Source organism: Calidris pugnax, unplaced genomic scaffold (genome assembly GCF_001431845.1).
Source record: "Calidris pugnax isolate Ruff unplaced genomic scaffold, ASM143184v1 scaffold82, whole genome shotgun sequence".
Lineage (NCBI taxonomy): Eukaryota > Metazoa > Chordata > Aves > Charadriiformes > Scolopacidae > Calidris > Calidris pugnax.
This window is the reverse complement of record NW_015090833.1, coordinates 1,547,359-1,561,836: the sequence shown is the minus strand read 5'-3', so window position 1 is coordinate 1,561,836 and position 14,478 is coordinate 1,547,359. Positions and strand designations below refer to the sequence as shown.

Genomic DNA, 14,478 nt, shown 5'->3' with positions numbered 1-14,478 from the left:
GCCAGGGGGGTGCATTGCGAGGGCAAAGACAGAGAAAACTGGGCAGCAGGTGACCAGCCTTTCTGGGCCAGTACTGCCCAGGCTGCCCAGTGGAGTCACCTCCAGGGCCTGAAATTAAAGTGCAGATGTCACATTCAGCTCAGAAAGAGTTGTGGGGTCCTCTTTATTCACTCACTCCTGTTTGGGGTGAGTAAGGCTCTGTGCTTTGCACCATGGGCCTTGTGTTTGCACTAAAGGCATCTGTATTTGCAGACTGTAAATTGTATTTCCCGCTCTGCCCAGGGTTCTGTGTCTTTGTGCCTGGTGAGACCAACATATTGCATGACCACAGAGTCATCTGTGGGCCTTTTATGTAGCTGCCTGAAAATACACAGGGGTGTATGGGCCCAAAGTCCTGCCTTTTGCTTTCCGTTGGCCCCAAATGCTGATGCAATGTAAACTGGACCATTTAATGTTGGGGAGCAAAGTTTGGGAAGGAGGTGGCAGCAGTGCTGGTTGTTACATGTTCTTGATTACAAGTATCAAAGAGCATCGCCGTGTCTTACTGATCCTGAGGGCCTGTGTAGTCTAAATGTGAAAGGAATGGAGTTGCAGTAGGCAAAGAGTCACTTGGATTCTGGGTCTTAACCTCAATATGTATATATTTTGGTCGTGTCTTTCTTGGTACCTTCTAAATACATCCTGGAATCATGCAGGGTTGGAGGAAGAGAAGGGATTGTCTTAAGTTGCATTCTGGTAGCTGTCACTTGGGCTCTCACGTATGGTCTCAGCGCCCGCAATATTCAGCTGCAAAATTTTGGGTTCTCTCATCCCTCTGAAAAAACATGATGTTTAGAAGACATGTAACTACAGGCAAATAAATACCTAAAGGCACTGTGTCTCAGCCTCCCATGCATATCATTGCAGCTCATCTTGATTGTCATCTTCCTGTGATGCATAAAATCACTCAGATTCTGAGACAAGCCCTATAAAAACAGAGGAGTGGAAACCGAAGGCATGTAATTGCTTTTCTTATGTTTTATGTGTTTCTTGCTCCCGAGTAGATAAGCTCTTTCCCCCCTTGCCTTCCAGCAGATGCTGGTATGTTCAGCAACCCAGAGCTAGAAAGCAGGGAGACGAAACAGTAACTGGCTCTTCTCATAAAACCCTCCTGTAATTAAAGTCTGGGTTTATCATTGCAGCTGCCCAACAGCCCTGTTCGAGGGTTATCACTTGGAAAGGTGTTTGGGGAAGGCATCAGCACCGTGTGTGAGTGCTGGAGGCACAGGGGAGAGGGAAACCCTCCTAATCAGTTTGGGTAAAATGCCCTTCTTCTCCTGCCCTCTTTAATTATGCTTTTAATTCTGCAAAATTACAGTGCTAGATTGTCTCATTAGGAGGGAGAACAACGTGATAACTATATAATTGATATGCTGGGCCCCCCAAATATAAAGTGCTCTTATCTTAAATCTTTAATTACTGTAATTGCTTTGCCTTGTTTATTAGGAAATGAAGAAAAAATACTTAATAGTTATTAGCCAGTGGTCCCCCAGCTTACCGTTCCTGTGCTCTTCAGTGCTTTTCAATCAGTTTGTCTGAAAGTCTCTTGTTTAAGCTTTGTCTTGATGCCAGAGGAGTGTGTGACTCCTAGCAGGCGGGCGAGACTCTCCCTGCTCTTGTACAGTTCTTCTCCTTTCCATCTTCTTGGGAGCTCTGACAGAGTGTGTGGGGAAAAGCTGGAATAACTGGGCAAACTGGGGCCAGGCAGTAAGGAGTGTAGTAATAACAGAAAAAAAAAGAGCAGGGAATTCAGCTCTTGGTGCCCAGGCAGGGACCACCTCCTGCTCAATTTCAGCATTTCCAGTGTCCTTGCCAACGGGTGCCCCAGCCCTGCTGTCCCAAAGAGGGGAAGGACAGGCCATTTCCACCTGCTGGAGAGCAATGAAGGGAAGGTGACCTGACCCCACTCCTGCCCGGCCGTGCCGGAGGGAGCAGGCTCTGGCTCCACTCCCAGTGTCATTAGCAGCGCAGGGAGCGGGGTGGGAGGTGGGATGGGGATGCTCTGGAGACAGCGGCGGCATCGTGAAGGCGAGACAGCTCGCAGACATGACAGCTGGGGCCCGGCAGACACAGTGCCCCATCTGCTTTCTGGGTTTAATTCACCTGTTGGATCCTCCCCGATTGGTGATGGATTGGGCTGAGGTTTTATTGTCTCCCACTGAGAGGAAGAAATAGGTTAAACTGCGGTAGCAGGAAAACAAGGTCAGGGCCTGAGCAAACCTGTGTTTTCCTCTTGTACCCCTGGATGGCCCTTGTGCACACCTGCATGGGCTTCCCATCATAAACACCTGCATTATTGCTTTCAACATTGTCGCCTTTTCTCCTTTTCTTTTTTTTTTCCTATTCCCAATTTCCTTTATATTGACTGTTTCCTTCTATTGTTGGCACAAGAGAATGTTTACTGCCACTTTGAGGTCTGGGCATTGGTGAAGAGAAGGCTCTAGGGATTAGAATAGGAGTTGGAAGCTTAGTTTCTTGGCTAGTCCCTCACCCTGGCCTTTGACAGTGATTTCCTTTAATCTGAGGCAATTGCTCATGGTGGTGGCCTTCAGAGAAGGTCTGAGGAAGAGAAGACCTGCCTCATGATGTTCCTGCATTCCTAGAAAGGAGCAGAGACCTGTAACTACCACTGAAGTTAGTGCATTTCAGTGCGTGCCAGCTTCTTTCACAACCCAGTCCTTGTGAAAGTGTGTCACTTTGCTGTCTTGCACACAGGTAATTAAGGAAACCAGGCCTTGCAGTGAGGGGAGCTTGGCTCATCTGCTTGGAAATCCAGGTGACCCAAGCTTAAAGGTGAATGTTTTCATCTTGTCGTGAGCCCCCTTGAGTCCTCTTTAGCCCGCTTTGCAGGGTGTGCTAAGCAGCCTTTGTGTTGTGCCTCCTGTCTGGAAGACAGAAGGCTTAAAATCTTGTCTCATGTAACCAGAGGCATCTGCTGAGCTTGATACCGGAGCTTGATACCCAGACTGTAAGCATCAGCTCTGGAGATTATTGGGACGGCGCTGCAGAAGAAAATCCTTTTTCTTCTGATCAGATTTCGGGTTCCTGAAAATCTTGCTCATTTACAACATTACCTACACGAACAGTGGCATTGCCTTAATTACCATGGTTTGGTGAAGTTGTGCTGACTGCTGGTGAGAACGTGTGCCTGGCCATAAAAAGAGCTTTTCCTATTTGGGGAAAAGAATGGGATCAGTGTAGGGCATTTCTGTACGGATGCACTGTACAGTTACTTTAGCCATAGTAACACTGGCAGAGGTGAACTGGTACAAGCACGATGTAGAGCAGACTCCAGTTCGAAAGGTTGGCTTCATGAAGCCTTTCTCCTTTCTGACAGACTATGAACTAAGCTGCCTCCCCCCAGCAAGCTAAGGCTAAAAGTTATGCCACTCTGCTTTTGTGTTACCGCTCTCGAGTTTATTATCCTAGACACAAAATACAGCAATGCAGTGAAAGTTTGAGACGACACATTCCATAGTTTGAGGAGCATTAACTTCCTCACACTCATTGGGAGATGCCAGGTGATGTTGATAAACGCGTTACCTCAGGAGCAGCCTCTGAGCTTTTTCACACTGAGGTTCAATCTGCCTTTAAGGATCTCCGTTACATTATCCCCAAAATCTCCAAACAGAGGAAAGCCCGTGTAGCAAGAGAATAAGGTTCAGCTTTAACAGCAAGATCCTCACATGCAGTTGGATTTAAGCCCAGCATTGTCTTGTGGGTGCATGAATTTAATTTCTATTTTAAAGACCGGCCTTTTTCATTAGTAGAGGAGGAGAGGGAAGGAGAAGAGGAGAAAAGTAATGATAACATCTGAGATTTAACATGTTAAATGTCTCAGGTTAGGAACTGCTCACGTACAGCTTTGTCTTGAGTCCCCAGCAAAACGTGATGGCACGGCTAATAATAAGAGGCAATAATACTTAAGCACCTGTTTAAAATGGTGGAAGTTTTTGATCTGACCTGTCTTTGAAGGAACCTCGTGGGATATGAGTAAACATGTGCACCAGGGTAGGAGCAAATGGACATGTAAGGTGAAAATGCCTTTGAAATTAAAAAAAGAGGATTGGGAGCAAAAGTAGGAGCAGATTGTACAATGAGAGCACACAACGGGCTGGCTTCCTTGCCAGATATTGCTCTGCAATAAAATCCATTTTGAGGAGAAATAAGAAAAGTTGTCCTGTAACAGGGTGTCTGTGTACTGAGATTTCTGGAGAACCTCGTACTGCCCTTAGGTCCTTCCTCCCTGCAATAAAATCCATTTTGAGGAGAAATAACAAAAGTTGTCCTGTAACTTTCTGTCTGTGTACAGAAATTCTCCAGATTTCTGGAGAACCTCATACTGCCCTTAAGTCCTTCCTCCTTTTTTTATGTGACTCCCCCCACACCCCTGAATCTTCTCTGGCTGTGTCAGCAGCATGATCCCAGTGTGGGATTAGTGATATTTCAAACAAGAGGATGTGAATTACTCAAGGAATGGTGGAACACTGTCACCTTGTCCCCATTCCCATCTAAACATGGATGGAGTCCAGACAGGGGAGGTTGCTGTCCCCGTCCCCCGGCATCCCTCCCCTCACACACCAGCTTCACAGCCTGCTCCTCACTCAGTGTCCCTTTTCTAATGGCAAAATTACTGACCTCCACTAAACCTTAATGGCCAGGGCTGTCAGCCTTGCCTCTGCCTGCCTTTCTAAGTGGAAAGCTATTTCTTATATCCCGTAAGGCTGCTGCTCTTTGACTCCCTAATTGATTGAAGATCAAACCCGAGCACCCCCCCATTATATTTGTCACATGCATCTGCTTGTAATTCGGGGCCGTGAGGTCCCAGTGCCTTCTGGGCTGATGTGGAGGACACACACCACTGCCTTCACCATCCTCCTCTTGCTTGGCCATTCCTGAAATGGTCCCAAACATCCACCCTGGGATGAGAGCTGTGTGACATCCCCATTTCTGCTGGAGTTTCGTGGCAGGATATGCCACACAATGGTGATTTTCACCTTCTGCCAAAGGCAGAGCCTGTCTGGGGTCTGGGCTAAGCTGGCATGGCTCTTCCTGGCCACGTACAACTGCAGAGAGCCCAGAGACATGGAGAGCAGGGCTCTGGGCTCCAGCCCTGAATCAGGCTCTTAGATTAGATTTGGCAGCCCTTCTTCTAATTCCTGTGACTCAAGAGGAGGAGGGAGGCAAGGCCCCTCTTGTGACTGGAGACGTATTTTGTTGCTTTTTGACACTTTCCTTTCACAGCTTCCACTGGTTATTTTCTGTCAATCCCTTCTTTCTTCCTCTGCAACCCTTTATTTTCTCCTTTCCTTTCTTTTTCCTCCCTCCTTCCCCCCTTTTTTCCTATGAACCATGCACCACTTAATAACAAGTCACTGTATTCAATAAATATATTAAAGATCCCTCTGGGAAGCAAAGGCTGGAGCTGGTCCAGAGTGCCAGGAAGCATGTCATTGACCTAATGAGGACATATATTTGAGGGGGAGAGAGAGAAAGAAAATGGCTACTTACTTCTCAGGGATGCTGCAGGATAAAATATAATAAACAGTAAAAATTCCTTCTTGCCCAGGGAGGAGATATGAGACCAGAAAGAAAGGTGAAGTGTGAGAATGAAAGTGAATGAAATCATGACCCACAAGTGCTCTTGGCTGCTCTCTGTATCTCCTTGTATCTGACCCTTGGAACATCAATTCCGTGGTGGAGAATAACCCAGATGCCCCAGGTCCAAGTCTCAGTCTTGCTGGACTCTTAAGGCCATTCTCCAGCCGCCATGGATGAGGTTTCAGGGAGGAGCCCACCCCTGTTCATTGCCCACATGAGCTTCTTAATGTTGGCTGCCTGAAAGTAGCAATGCCTGGATAGAGGAGACTGTGGCAGCTGAGGCAGTGATACACGTGTGTGCCTGAGTGGTCCGTGTTTCCAGGAGAGATGGTGGTACCCAGGGCAAGCTGAATTCCCAGTGACCACGGTGGTGCTGGGCTGCACTGGGTGAATTCAAGTCCTCAGTTCAGCCTTTTGCCAGCACTGTCCCTTCGGTGCAGTCTTTTAAACCAGAGGAACTGGGGTTATTCAGCCTGGAGAAGAGGAGGCTGAGGGGAGACCTTATTGCTCTGTACAACTCCCTGAAAGGAGGGTGTAGAGAGATGGGGGTCGGTCTCTTTTCTCAAGTCCCAGGCGACAGGACGAGAGGAAATGGCCTCAAGTTGCCCCAGGGGAGGTTCAGGCTGGATATTGGGAAAAATTTTTTCACTGAAAGGGTTCTCAGCCATTGGAATGGGCTGCCCAGGGAGGTGGTTGAGGCCCCATCCCTGGAGGTGTTCAAAAGACGGGTTGATGCAGTGCTGGGAGGTCTGGTTTAGTGATGATGCTCCTTGTTTGTTGTGGGGGTGTCTATTTTTGTCAGTGAGGTTGATGGTTGGACAAGATGATCTTTAAGGTCCCTTCCAACCTAGAAGATTCTGTGATTCTGTGAAACCTTGTCAATATTTTTCCCTTCTCTGTGGCCTTGCCTGTGCTGGAAAATTGAAAGGTACAGCCAAACTCCATCCAAAAGAAGTGTGGGTCTTATAATTAAATGGGAGTAGAAAGGGACAGTTGTGGGTAAGAGATGAGGCTGTGGCGGGTTCTCCTCCTGGCAGTAATGACCTGTTCCTGTAGCTGGATGCTGCCCAGTATCCTCCAGGCTGACGTGGCATGTGTACTGGTTTCTGCAGCACACACACACCTGGGATGGCTGGGGGAGCCACAGAAAGCAAACTGGCCGTGGTGTAGAAGCTGCAGAATGAGGTTGTTCCTGCCCTGGAGTGACAGGACATCAGGGGATGCCTGGCTCACACTGTTGGCCTCTTCCATGAGGTGTTGAAAGCTTGGAGGGACCGTGAGGGTAAAAAAGGAATGACAGGGAAGGAAAAAAACAACTTAAAAATTAAAAACTATCCCAGCTGCTCTCCATTATTTTGCCAGCTCTGTCACTTTCTTTTCTGGGCTGGATTCTCATTCCAGTACAGCCTCCAGAGATGCCTCGAATAGCCTCAGCCCTTCCTGTTTATGTAGGTTTTTTTTTTGTTCACATATATGTATAAGCAATTTCATTCTTTGCACAAAGCAAACCCTGACATTCTAGTCCCCCCTCGCCGAGGTGTCTGTGCAGCAGTTTGTTAATCCCCCAGCTCCGTGTCCCCCAAACTGCCCTCCCCACATAGAGCTGGGCAGGGAACTGGTCTCTGGCTGTTGCTGGGGGGTTTGGTCACTTATATTGAACATTTCCTGGCTGATCCCACCGGGGCTGAGACCTTGGGTGGGTGCAGAGGTGGGGACACGCAGCAGCTGTAGAACCTTTGCTTGCCTGGCTGTGCTTTTTATCTTTCCCCCCCCTTCCTTTTCTGTTACTAATTTGTAAGGGACTGGCTCCTGCTCACCACTCTTTATACAAGCCAAGGACAGGCTTGTGTAGCTGATAGTTTGCAAATTATTAGTAATTTGATTTCAATTGGATGAATAACCCGTTAAAGCAAGGCGTACATTAGGCTCAGCAATCTAATTGGTGATAACGGCACAGAGACGTGGAACGAGCGCTCGGTTCTGCTCCCTGTCCCTCTCCCCTCCCCCTCCCAAAAAAGATAATTAGGATTTAATTTCATTCTCACCTATTCATTTGTCTAAATATGGGTGTTTAATTATCCATCTCGGCAGATAGATGTCTCTGCCTCTATGTGGATCTGAGCTATTCCTTTGGCAGGAGGTTTTCCCTCCCCCTTACTCACAACCCTCCGATGCTTTGAAGTTCAGCTGAGCTGGGTCTCGTTACGAGCTACGCCTTCGCCTGATGCCAAGCATCTTTCTCTGCAGTCCACCCGTGTTGGTGGCTGCAGCAGACCACCAGAAGTTACATTTTATGGAAAGCTGAGAGTTTAACGCAGAGACTGAACCCCAAGTGGAGAGAGGGGAGCCCAGGCCAGCAGCTCAGAGTCCTGTGCAGGTCATTTCACCCTCCGCCTTATGCTCCTTGTGGTGGTGCTGTGGCTGGGAGGAACCTGCCTACCTGCTTCCTTGCTGTTTGGGTGGGATGTGGACCTTCCCATTGAGGTACAGGGTCTGAGTCCGAGGGCTGGAAGGGATGGCAGTTCCCAGTGTGGATGGAAATATTAGCTGCACAGGTAAAGGGAATGTTGCAGCACTGCTCTGAGACTCCAGTATGAAGACAGTTTTTACCTGCCAGGTAGGGTTATAGTAGATGGACATTTGGTACGTGTGAGCTCCAGAGCTGAGAACTGTGGAAACAAGAAGCCCATAATTAGTGAGTTTTAGGGTGGGACAGAGCAGTTACTGGTGCGGCAGAACACGGTGCTCTGTTGCTGTGCATCTTTGTGTGGCCCGAGGGAGCACACACCGGGGTGTAATGGGAGCACAGATGTGGTCACAGTGGTCCAGGGGACCACTCTGGTGGTGTTCAGGGCCTGACAACCCGGTCCACTGTGGTCCAGGATGTCAGGCTCTGGACACTGCTTGGAGGAGATGCCTGTTGCCTTCAGAGGCAGACCCATGGGGTAGGTTACCTCAACTACAGGTTTTCTGAATTGTAATTTTTTTATCAGGTAAGGGACTGCAGATTTTTAATCAGACAAACATGGCATTTAATCTACATAGAGCTCAGGGCCAAACAAACCTTTTCAGTTTTTTTTGAGAGCGCTGAAGAATGTTTTATGGACAGAGAAACAGGAGGAGGAGCACAAGGTTCCTTTTCAGACTTGCAGTTCGGTTTCTGGCTGTTCCCATGGAGTCCATTGCTGTGCAGTGTTTGGAGCTCTCCCCACTTCCACTCTGCAGCTGCCAGGGATCTGATTTGCACAGTGCAAGGTGCTGAGCTGGAAGTAAAGGGGGTTTATGAAGAGTTTGTGTACGTAGGAAATCTTGTATTCTAGGGAAGGGGGCGAAATCAAGCTCACCATCCTCCACTGATTCCACAGATCGACCCTCCCAGGCCTGTTGGGCCATAAGGGCTTTGACTGGTTTGAATTGGGACTCAGATCAGCTTGCCTGGAAAGTCCAGATGTGTCCCAGAGTTTGACAAATCTTCAGTTTGTGGAAATTTTACTCACTGCCTGAGTTTGGCCTGTCCTTTCCAGAAAGTTTTCAAATGTCTGAATTTTAACTTTGAAGAACAACTGTTATTGCCATAAGCTCAGTAGCTGGGAAGTACCTATTCCATTTCTATTTGCAAATAAAATGTTGGGAAGATGGAAAGCTAGGACAGGTTTTCTAAAGTTTTTCATGTGAGGAAGAAGAATAGGAAAACTAGGTATATGTAGAACTATTAAGTACAGTTCTGAGCACAGCTTTATTGGTGAAAGTTTAATATCCACTAAAATCTGACAACCCCTTAAAAGAACTACTCAGAGACCAACCGGCCTCCCCTTTCTGAGCCAGTCTTCAGGAAGAACACAAAAGCTGTGCTATCACATTAGTAAAACTTGCAGCAGCATCATGTCTTGGGTGTGGAATTATTTCCGTGCTAAGAGTTGCCTCCAGTTGATTTCTGAACCAGGCTGAAGCGGGGGCACCCGTTCAGGAAAGCACTTTAACAGACACTCAAACCTGACTTAAGTCCCATTGACTCCACTGGTCATGCTTAAGTGTCTCCTGGCCCAATTCAAAGCACATTGAAATCAGAAGAAACGCTCTCTTTTACTTCAGCAGGTTTTAGATTTGGGTTTTTTTTTCTGCAGTCTTCAGCTACAGACTGTTGCTTTTTCTAGTTGAAGACAGAGAGCTAGAGAGAGACACGAAATGCACAAAAGTGCATTTGGTCTCTGCTACTGGTAATATTTGCAGACTCTTCTGCTTAATGCTTTCAGGGAACCTACATCTGCAGGAGCTGATTTATAGGCACAGTGAGGACCCAGCCTGTTCTCTGGCAGATGCTGGGAGCCGGGGGAGCAGGGTTGTGCAGGGACATGGGCTGGCTTTGCCAGTTGGGTCTCAGATGGCTGGGGTTCTCATCCATCACGTTGACGTGGAGAAAGAGTGGTGGTCACAGACCTCCCCTGGGTAGTGGGGGGAGAACAGTGCTTCCTCCTACCCACTGGAGACACCAGACCACAGAAGGTCAAGCCTTAGCCCTCTGGCGTGGTTGTCTAGTAGCCAAGGCAGGGGGGAACCCAACAAAACCCCCACCCCCTTGGCTGCTCTGTCTTAATTTAGGATATTGTTCATCTAGGATCTGCTATTCCTGCTTGTCAGCAGGCAGAGAGACAGAATATGTGAAATTAATTTCCGAGGTGGGAAATGGCTAATAATTTATTTACAGCTGGGGCGGGCGTGGAGGAGGGAATACAGTACAGACTTATTTGGGTTTTCTTCATAAAATATCAATGTTTAGCTCTTTCTGCTTCCTCTGAACATGTCCTATTAGTTGAAACAACATCCTGCAGTCCCCACATCTATTAGGGAGGCTGCAGGCAGCAAAGAGAGGTTCTCTCACAGCTGCAGGTCTCTCATTTGCATCACCATGAGCCCAGCTGTGGACAATCAGGACTGATGTGTGTGTGCATTGTGGCTGGTCACAGCACCTCCCAGCTCAGAAGAAGACAATAGTTGTGGTGGAGAACTAGGGAGAGCAAGTTTGAGAGGACCACGGGTGGGTTGTCGTGACGGAGCAGATCTTCTAAGCGGTAAGAGATGCAGCGTTCAGTGTGTGCCACTGACCTTTCTGTTTGTTTGTTAACAGGATACACACCCACTGGGATTTAAACATCTCCTTCCGAGAGACCTCTTGCAGGTACCATTTTGGGGCACCCTCTTTGTATGGTAGGCTAAGAGTTTATGATCTGTTACTGGCCTGTGGATGCTGTTAGATGTAAATGAACATTTCTAACTGTCCGTGCTGTGGGGTTTTTGTGTTTCTCCTTTGTTCCTCTTTCTCCCCTTACCACATATCCTTTCTTTTGTTTTTATTTTGGGGAAATTGTCTTTGGGGGAAACAGTCTCTTTTGTGCTAGAAGAGAGAATTGATTAGACTTGTAAAGAAAACCCTTTATTGGTTTTGATATGTTTACACTGGTTCCTTTTTGGAAGAATGTGAAGTTGGGGTGGCCCAGATCTGTTTCCTGATATGAGACAGGGGAATCTGTATCTCATTTGCAAAAGGGATTCTTGGCACAAAAGGGTCATTGAAAGCCAAACTGATGCTCCTGGGTTGCTCCAAAGTTGCAGTGTTGTGCTTAACAAACTTAAAACAGTGTTGAAGTATGAAGTATTGGAGCCAACAGGACTTGTGTGTTTTGTAATGTGAGGTACGAATGGGTTGAACTGCAGTTGCAAAAGTGTTTACAAGTCAGCTCGGGAAGAAGCTGATATTCAAAAAATTGTATAGAAGAAATTACAAAGAAATTACATAGAAGTGTGACTTGTGAGAAGAGAGGGATTGCCAAAGTCTAGTTTCTTGCAGTAACAGAAAGTGGAAATGCATAAATTGAAGACACTGAGTTACAACCATGAATATTCCTTTGTGAACTCTGGGTCAGCTGATACCCTGAGGATCTTGCATTCTCTTTATATGTTGCTAGTAGTCATAAACTTTTCTAATTCTTTAAAAATACAGCTGCAGAAATTTGCCTCTGTGCTAGGAAAAAGAAAGTGGAATTTTAAAATTTCTATTTTATACTCAGTTGCCACATCAGAGTGAAATGGTTGAGGCTGGCAGGTGCTGCTTGTTTTCTGAAACAACAAAGATCAGTCTGTGCAGCTGTGAAATTCATGGAGAACACAAAAGAAAAGGAGGTAGATGGGTGCAGAGCAATCCAGAATCTGGTTCTGTGTGTGCTTCATACATACGTGGATATGTAATCATAAAATCAGGATCTAGTCCATTGTTACATGGATATGTAATCATAAAATCAGGATCTGGTCCATTGGATCTGCTTGCAAATAGTAGTCCACTAGTAACTTTTTTGTTTTGCTAAGAGTAGTTTCTGATGGTTTGTCTAAACTTCTTGTTCAGTTTGAGATTTAAGAACAGTAGGAAAATATTACTACTACTGCTACTTGTGGAAGTGCCCTCTGCGTGTTAGATGCTTCACAAACATTTAAGAATGTTTGTGGAGATCAGATTGTCTGGACAAGGGAGTGCAAATAATTTAATCTGATGACTTTTGTGACAGGACTTAATGTGTATATGACTCAGTGCAGCAAATGTAGTGTTTACTTAAGAGAACATTGTTTAAGAGCTTTAGAGGGACATACCTGTCAGTATTGCGGCTGATGTGGACCTTTCTCTGTTATATCTGTATATATTGGAATATATATAGATATATATATATATATGTATATCGGAATGTTTTGCAAATGTAAGCATCTGTTACAGGAGCAGGTGGACCTTTCTCTGTTATATCTGTATATATCAGAATATATATAGATATATGTATCTATATGTATCTGTATATCAGAATGTTTTGCAAATATAAGCATCTGTTACAGGAGTGTTAGAAATTACTTCCATCTCCACCACGTGCCCGTCAAACGCAGTGCGAACAAGTTCTGTCTGTTCCCAAAAAACCTGTGGCACAGGTGAAATGGTTGAGGCTGGCAGGTGCTGCTTGTTTTCTGAAACAACAAAGATCAGTCTGTGCAGCTGTGAAATTCATGGAGAACACAAAAGAAAAGGAGGTAGATGGGTGCAGAGCAATCCAGAATCTGGTTCTGTGTGTGCTTCATACATACGTGGATATGTAATCATAAAATCAGGATCTAGTCCATTGTTACATGGATATGTAATCATAAAATCAGGATCTGGTCCATTGGATCTGCTTGCAAATAGTAGTCCACTAGTAACTTTTTTGTTTTGCTAAGAGTAGTTTCTGATGGTTTGTCTAAACTTCTTGTTCAGTTTGAGATTTAAGAACAGTAGGAAAATATTACTACTACTGCTACTTGTGGAAGTGCCCTCTGCGTGTTAGATGCTTCACAAACATTTAAGAATGTTTGTGGAGATCAGATTGTCTGGACAAGGGAGTGCAAATAATTTAATCTGATGACTTTTGTGACAGGACTTAATGTGTATATGACTCAGTGCAGCAAATGTAGTGTTTACTTAAGAGAACATTGTTTAAGAGCTTTAGAGGGACATACCTGTCAGTATTGCGGCTGATGTTGTTATATCTGTATATATTGGAATATATATAGATATATATATATATATGTATATCGGAATGTTTTGCAAATGTAAGCATCTGTTACAGGAGCAGGGAGTGTTAGAAATTACTTCCATCTCCACCACGTGCCCGTCAAACGCAGTGTGAGCAAGTTCTGTCTGCTCCCAAAAAACCTGTGGCACAAGACTGAAAGTGGGCAGCAGAGAAGGGAAGGACAGCTAGGCTGGTATCAAAGTTAGCACAGACTTTGGCCCTGAAGTATAAAACCCCATAATTCCTAAAATTTATGATGTTAAGAATACAGCACCCTACAGACTGAAAGTGGGCAGCAGAGAAGGGAAGGACAGCTAGGCTGGTATCAAAGTTAGCACAGACTTTGGCCCTGAAGTATAAAACCCCATAATTCCTAAAATTTATGATGTTAAGAATACAGCACCCTACCCTGATCAGAAGGCGTCTGGAAGGCACATCTCACCCAGCATTCCTGTAAAAAACAGCTGCAGGTTTTTTTTTGTATGGCAGCCTTTAGAATAAAATCCCTGGTTTGTTGCTGTAAGCTTTTGGGACTCTAAAATACAAAAGAATGGATTCCTTCCAGGCAGATCCTTTCATGATAAATTTCAGCCTAGAGCAAAGTTTTATGGTTGAGTTATAAACTCCTAAAAGGCAGGGGCTTGTAATGGAAGTGCTGACACAAGCCTTAATTAATGGCCACGTGAACAACGATTCTGCACAGTGGCAACTAAGGGTGCAACACCTTTGGAAATTAGAAACCCTATCTTAACAAATATTCTGAACTTGCAATGCATGGAATAAAATAATGGTGTGGTTTTCGTGTCAACAAGTTCAGTTTTTGGGCTTCCTTGGCCTCACTGTTCAGCTCTTTCCTGGCAGAACATCAGTAGTTCCTCCTGGGAACAGAAGTCTTGCTTTTGCAGATTAAACAGTTTGTCTGACAATTAAAAATTGCCCCAATCCAGCTAGTTCAGAAGAAACCACCACGCGTTACGTTGTGTGGCAAAGAAAGTAATTTGTGTGTTTATGTGTTGGTACAGGAAAAGGTTGTATTTAGGTGACCTAAATGGCCACACAGTTCTGTAAAACATCTGCTGTATCATAAAATACATCATGGGGTGGGAAAAAGGTTTAGCTGACCTCTGTTCTGAGTGACCTGCAGAATTCAGCCCATGGGAGTTCCCCAGGTCACCCCAAATCCATGCCAGGAAATCATTAGGATGCAGCACACCTGTGTCGACACACACAGTCACCACACAGGTGACTTAAATGAGGC

At 45.7% G+C, this 14,478-nt stretch overlaps 1 protein-coding gene across 1 annotated transcript in view; it reads left to right on the top strand.

Moving 5' to 3' along the window:
- Positions 1-14,478, top strand: part of SAMD11 (sterile alpha motif domain containing 11) — a 122,437-nt gene that overhangs the window by 36,213 nt on the left and 71,746 nt on the right. Inside the window, exon 3 of the mRNA XM_014941342.1 lies at positions 10,766-10,816. Coding sequence (XP_014796828.1) covers positions 10,766-10,816 — 51 coding nt within the window. The remainder of the gene's footprint in view (positions 1-10,765; positions 10,817-14,478) is intronic.